This window comes from Temnothorax curvispinosus, unplaced genomic scaffold (assembly GCF_003070985.1).
Source record: "Temnothorax curvispinosus isolate PA1 unplaced genomic scaffold, ASM307098v1 QBEX01018593.1, whole genome shotgun sequence".
Lineage (NCBI taxonomy): Eukaryota > Metazoa > Arthropoda > Insecta > Hymenoptera > Formicidae > Temnothorax > Temnothorax curvispinosus.
The window spans coordinates 1-6,338 of record NW_020228373.1 but is presented as its reverse complement, the minus strand read 5'-3'; the positions used below and the strand labels follow the sequence as shown (position 1 = coordinate 6,338).

Sequence of the window (6,338 nt, the reverse complement as noted above, 5' to 3'; positions counted from 1 at the left end):
TAAAATAACTCAGTATCATGGATTATTTGCATTACGTTTCTGATAGATGTATTTTACAATGCAGATCACACTGAATCGACGATTGATCAATGCAATTCGCATTTAAAACAACCGCTTCAGAAAAGTAATAAACGCGGAAGAATAAAAAATGATAAACACATGTGTAGTACGAACATAATATATTTGTCGTAATAAGTTATAACTTGTTTTCTTATTCGTCGGTAACATCACTTTTGGACTCGTACAAAACGCGCGTTCGCAGATTACATTTAAGAATAAGGTACAATGTAAAATTTGTGTATCCGGATTTATTGCTACGTTCGCTGTATGTTTTTTGTTCTGTGAATGTCGAGGCAATTGCTTTCAGGTCTTGTTAACAAAGAAAAAGATGAGTGAATACAAAAGACCTAAAACTAGCAATGCACGAATGATAAAATATATTCGTAGCACACAGCACTCATATATATCTTCTCTCAAAACGTCAACCATACGTAATTATCAAAAACACAGTAGAGAATTCATTATACCAAGATTTAGATTTTTTACGTTTTTTACGTTCCTCTTTGCCATTTTCTATAACAAAAAGAGAATTATATATCGACCTATCGGGAGACGGTATTTTCACTAAGAAGGAAAGAAAAAGATTACTCACTTTCTTCGTTTACTTCATCAACGATAGTATTTTTTCCAAATTCGCCATAGCCAAAGCAACCTGCTAAGGGTACCTTGGGGAATAATCTTTTGAATATCGTTGATTCCACATTAGGTTCATTGTACATTGTAGTTCCGCGAGCTTTGCACGCAAACATAAATCCTATGGAATGTTTCTTTAACTTCACTTTATCCCTAAATAACTTTAATTTTGCTTCAACCTGCTCCTTTGTGTTGCATTTCATGTCTAAAATCGTGGACCACGTCTGTATAGGACCAGTAATCAGGACAGCAACACAATATGCATCTATTTTATGCAACAATTTCTTTTTCGTTTTACATATATGTCGAATGTAAATATCTTGCACCACACCACCCCATACAGAAACAATTTTATCTTCTTTCCTGGACATATGTGAAGAAAAATAAACATGTATTATCAAATATTAGCAATTATTGTACAACGGTTGGACATACTTGATTACTGAACAGTAAATTTGAATATGTATTATTGCTTGGATTAAATATAAATTTTACCTTTTTTGCACGGCTGAGGCCCAATGTTTTGCTATTTTGTGACCATTGTAATTACAGAATAACATAAAACATGTAGATGTCTCGTGATTTGAAATAGATGTTTCATGTTCATCAATTGTACTTATTATCTCTTGATATAAATTAGCTTTTTTTTGTATACCACAACTCCCCACTTCAAACGATTTTATTCTCACGTTCGGGATTTGTGGTAAAAATGCACACACCATACTTGGAAATAGATTCATACGCTCCATTTCGTCATTATCCATAATAATACCTTCACTATATAACATTATAACCTCGCAATGATCAGGTAGCCAATCCTCTCTATAAAAAACTTAAAAAGAAATAAAAAAGATTGATTTCAACGATTCCATATTATTCTGACTTAAATGGGAATATAAATAAAAGAATTAGTATCAAAATAGTATTAATACATTCATATTTATTTTATACTTTTGTACATTACCTACTTTTTTACGTCAATAAATTAATTTACTTTTATAAAACTCCAAAATTTGTATCTGTACTTACTAAAGAAAATACAGTAAAAAAAATAAAATATATACCTCCTGTATCACGTGACGCTTCATCAGGAATAAAAAAGAATCCTGTCGATGGTTTAATTCTTATATTATAAAGTCTATTAAAATAACTGTGCAGTGTGTTGTCATACTGTATGAAACAACAAGGACCTCTTGTACATTTCTCATTATTTGCAGCTTCTGACCAGGATCTGAAAAGAATAATCGATCCTCAAATTTATGCTTCGTTCAGCTTACAATGTCATGTACTTTTCGTAATACAGCAGATGGAATGATGTTAAATGTTACCATTAATAGTTCTATTATTAAACTTTTAAAGACAACAACATAAAACGCCACAAAGAGATCATTTGTAAGTCAAATCTTGTTCATGTCCATTCACATACACATGATATAGAAACGATACTATTCTGCTCGTATTAAATAAATGTTTAAGATTAAATCGAGCGCGGATCATTAATATTAGGCACGTTGTACCTGCAAACCATCGCGGCACTTCCTAAGTCCTTGGCCTTTAAATATTGAAAGATAATTCTCAGAATGTCGTAGGTTAGATAGATATTCGAATCCAATGTATTTCTATCATAGCTTTGTGTTGCGCCATCGTCTTTGGACACACCAGGTTTTTCCTTCCGAGTTTTCTTTCGCGCCGTGCCTTCCATCGCTTCTTTACAATCGGTGAACCTCTACTTGTAAAATATCACAGTACGTATCATAACCATAACACGATACATCACCGAACTTCTTCTTCTTCTTCTTTAATTTCGTTGGCTCCTGCCTCTAACCGAGGACAATACGGCCAGCTTTGTCCACAGAGTGTATAGCTGACACAGATGAGTGCTACTGGTCAGCAGATTCGCTTAGGTATAAATATGCTAGTGATATTAACTTGGGTACGAGGACTAAGTTGTCAGTCTTGGTTAGGAGGGCTGATGTACGCTGAGAAGGGAGAGAAAGAGAATATGGAGGGGAACAGAGGCCATTCGTGCTCACGGGAGAGGCGCGCATTTACAAATTGATGTTGGCTGCTTTGCAGAAGGACATGATTAAGCGGCTAATTTTATTGGTAGGTTTTTTCAGGATAGGAAATATGTCAGTGCAGGAAGAGTCCTTGAGTGATGTTACTGCGAGCCGGAGGCTCGAAGCCCAGTTAAATGTTAGAGGGCAGTGAAAAATTAGATGATTAATATCTTGAATTGGCTCGCCGCAAGCGCATGAGCCGTCGTCAATAATGTTCTTTCTATATAAACTGTAATTGAGGTTGTAGTGGTTCGCTCTCAGTCTGGAGATCGTGACTATAGCATTTCGTTTCAGTCCTAATTTATAATACCAGGGCTTAGGGGAGTTGACATAGATGTTTTGAAAAAAATGATTTCCCTTGTATTTGGCTCTACTAAATAGATAATTATGGAATTCCGTAGCTAGCTTTTCTCTTTGTTCTATAAAAAGATCGGAATGTGGGAGTTTAAATGCTGGAGGTTCTATACCTAACCTGATAGCCTTTCTGGCGAATTCGTCCGCAATCTCATTTCCCGTGATACCTTTATGAGAGGGAATCCACACTAGCTGAATGTTTTTCCCACGCTCTTGTGCGTAGATAATTTTGGATTTAATTAGAGGGATTAAATAATTTGAGCGACACGTGACAGGATTTGTAAGCGCCTCCAAAACGCTTTTTGAATCTGAGACAATGGTGAATTTGGAAGCATCTAAGTCTAAAGTGAGTAGAACGGCATTGTATATGGCCCAAGCTTCAGCTGTGAAGATTGAAGCTCGAGCTGGGAGTTTAAACATCAGGCTGCGTTGTAGTTGTGGCGAAAAGCACGCGGCTCCCACCCAATTTGCCGAATCCATCTTGGAACCGTCCGTATAGAATACAATGGAGTCTCGTATAATGGGATCAAACGCTTGAAGGAATAGGTTTTGAACGGTGTATTTGGGGAGTTGATCAATAAGGTCCATAAAATCTTGTTCCGGACGATAAAGTATGGGAGTAAAGAGAATAGTTTGATAAGAATGCTGGAAAGGAGGGGGGGCTACTGCAGTGTGTAGCGAAGGTCGGAGGGATTTAAGTTGAAGAAATAAGTCGAAGAGGGGAAATTTTTCTCGACAATATGTCATGCCCGCAGGATATTCTCGGGATGTAAGCGCTAGTCGAAACATGGATTCCAAAACCTGATGATCAGTAATAGACATAATTTTGATTAGGTATTTTGCCGCCAGGAATTTGAGACGAAGTTTAAGTGGCGGCTCCTTAGCTTCTGCGAACATGGTATTGATGGGGGTTGAAATTCGATAGCCCAAGCAGGCTCTAATGGCTTTGTTCTGAATTATTTCGAGGCGGTGAAATTTAGGACTTGATTTAAGCGAAAAAATGTGAGAGGCATACTCGATATAACCTCGCAAGACTGCGCGATAAATATTGAGGAGTAGCTGAGGATGAGATCCCCACCAAACCCCTCGAAGAGCGGAGATGACGTCAGCCACCTTTCTGGCTTTATTGATTACAGACTCCATGTGTATATCGCCAGTAAGTTTGGGATCTAGGATAACCCCTAAGAAGCGAACAGAATCAGTGGGGGTAATTATGTTAGATCCAATCTGAATACATCACCGAACGAAAGTGGCGAAAGTGCAACGCCAAAGCGGCCAACGCACATTGGGCGCGTTCAGCAGAACAAACCGCTCAGTAGCAATCGAACGTGATTGGCTCTTACTTTTAGAACCAACCAATCAACGCAGATTGTTGATAAGACGAGACTCAACAGTTGTGTCTGCTGAACGCGCCCATTTGTAAACACCAAAGTCGGTAAATGACGCGTCTACCGACGCGTCATTTACCGACCTTGGTAAACACAGCGCATGACCCCGATTCTCTAACGAGAAACGTATGCGCAAACTCTGCTCTAACAGAAAGGCTGCAACGTGATTGGCTATCACAAAGTTTTTAGCCAATAAGCTTGCAGTTTTTCTGTTAGAGCAGAGTTTACGTATACGTTTGTCGATACAGAATCGGCTGATTCGTAAATATGTGTGTGTGTGTGTGTGTCCCAGTGAACACAATGCAACATGTAACGACAGGTTAGTTGTAATTTCCTACTCAACAATATAAATGCAATGTAACACGTGTGTTATATTGCATTTATATTGTTGAGTAGGAAATTACAACTAACCTGTACGTTACATGTTGCATTGTGTTCACTGGGGTGTGTGTGTGTGTGTGTGTGTGTGTGTGTGTGTATCTGTAATCTGTATTTTGTATATAATTGACCGATTGTAGTTCTACTCCTTCTCTTTAATATTTCTTCAGATAGCTCATGCTTTATATTTAAATACTCGATTAACCAACAATTATTGTGACTGTTTATGATTATTGAAAAAAATCGAGACTATCTCAAAGCAATTGAAGTGACATGTCATAGTTTGACATATTAATGTTCGACATATATCAAACACATACTCAAATTTTATCATCTAGATTTTATCTCTTTTCTTCTAGGAAATGAATATAAATAGCGTCATACATGCATATACATGTAATGTGATACACATGTAGGTATATGATAACACTGTTTTGTCATCCCTATACATCTAGGCAGTGTTTATTTTGATCAATTCTTTCGTTTTTTATCAAGAGATTACATACCGTTGGTAAGGTCAGAAAAATCGACGTTTTAATTTCTTTTTTATTTCCGATGGTGGATATTTAAAGAGTATTCTCTCAAATTTTCATTGAAAAATTAACAAAAATAACGAAGTTATAGCCAGGCACTAGAATGCGGTCGAATTGTCGAGTAGAAACTAGAAACTGGAAACTGGCGCGCAGGTATACGCTGCTAAGGAAAGGGTCGGCATTGTTTTGTTTTTGAAAGGGCCGGATTTTGCCTCTAACTTTTCCCGAGGGTTTACTACAGGGTATTTCAGAAGGTATAAAACAAATTTTAGGGGATGGGGTTCACCTAGTTTTAAGCCTGTCAAAGGTAACTCCTTAAAATTGAAGAAGCATTACACACATCTTTTATAAGTATATAAAAGTTTGATAGCAAAAAAAATTCGGATTTTACAGGATAATCTTTGACATATATTTTACGTTTACGCGAGCATTACTTCTGTAGTAACTTACGATAATTCACTCGTTTACGCGGAGTAAATTATCGTAAGTTACTACAAAATTCCGTTTAAGCGAAAAAAAAATCCGTTTACGCGAAGGAATTATCGTAAGTTACTACAGAAGTAACGCTCGCGTAAACGTAATAATAGACACCTCGCTTGCTCCAAAATAATTCCAACCAATTAAGTGTACTCGAACAAAAAGTTAAACTATGTTTGGCATCGTTATAATTCCCGGCTGAATGTACGACATATATTGACATTGACACATATGCTAATACTATCTGGGAACCTTTCGCATCCTGTTGTAGGCGATTCAACTCGACAGGTTGGATAATCTTCCTTCCTGCAATTTAATTGGAAATTACCAAATGTTGACATATAACTATGCGTTTCATAGAAATATTCTTCGTTTTCTCGTCGTGAGAGACGAGACGCAACTGAGATGAACTGAGATCACCGAGAGGCCACGGCCACGCTCTTTCGAGTGTCGTG

The 6,338-nt window shown here is 37.2% G+C and overlaps 2 protein-coding genes across 2 annotated transcripts; both read right to left on the bottom strand.

The window, feature by feature from the left end:
* Positions 1-193: 193 nt before the first annotated feature.
* On the bottom strand, positions 194-2,466 carry LOC112468548 (F-box only protein 22-like). Its single transcript, XM_025037771.1, has 5 exons — positions 2,211-2,466; positions 1,758-1,924; positions 1,189-1,525; positions 653-1,056; positions 194-573 (listed from the first exon to the last, which is right to left on the bottom strand). Exons 1-5 carry the CDS (start codon positions 2,393-2,395, stop codon positions 482-484), a joined length of 1,185 nt encoding a protein of 394 aa, XP_024893539.1. The 5' UTR covers positions 2,396-2,466; the 3' UTR covers positions 194-481.
* Positions 2,467-4,320, bottom strand: LOC112468547. The gene is made up of 2 exons (XM_025037770.1): positions 3,226-4,320; positions 2,467-2,557 (listed from the first exon to the last, which is right to left on the bottom strand). The coding sequence occupies exons 1-2, from the start codon at positions 4,248-4,250 to the stop codon at positions 2,467-2,469; spliced, it is 1,116 nt and encodes a 371-aa protein (XP_024893538.1). The 5' UTR covers positions 4,251-4,320.
* Between the last annotated feature and the right edge of the window lie 2,018 nt (positions 4,321-6,338).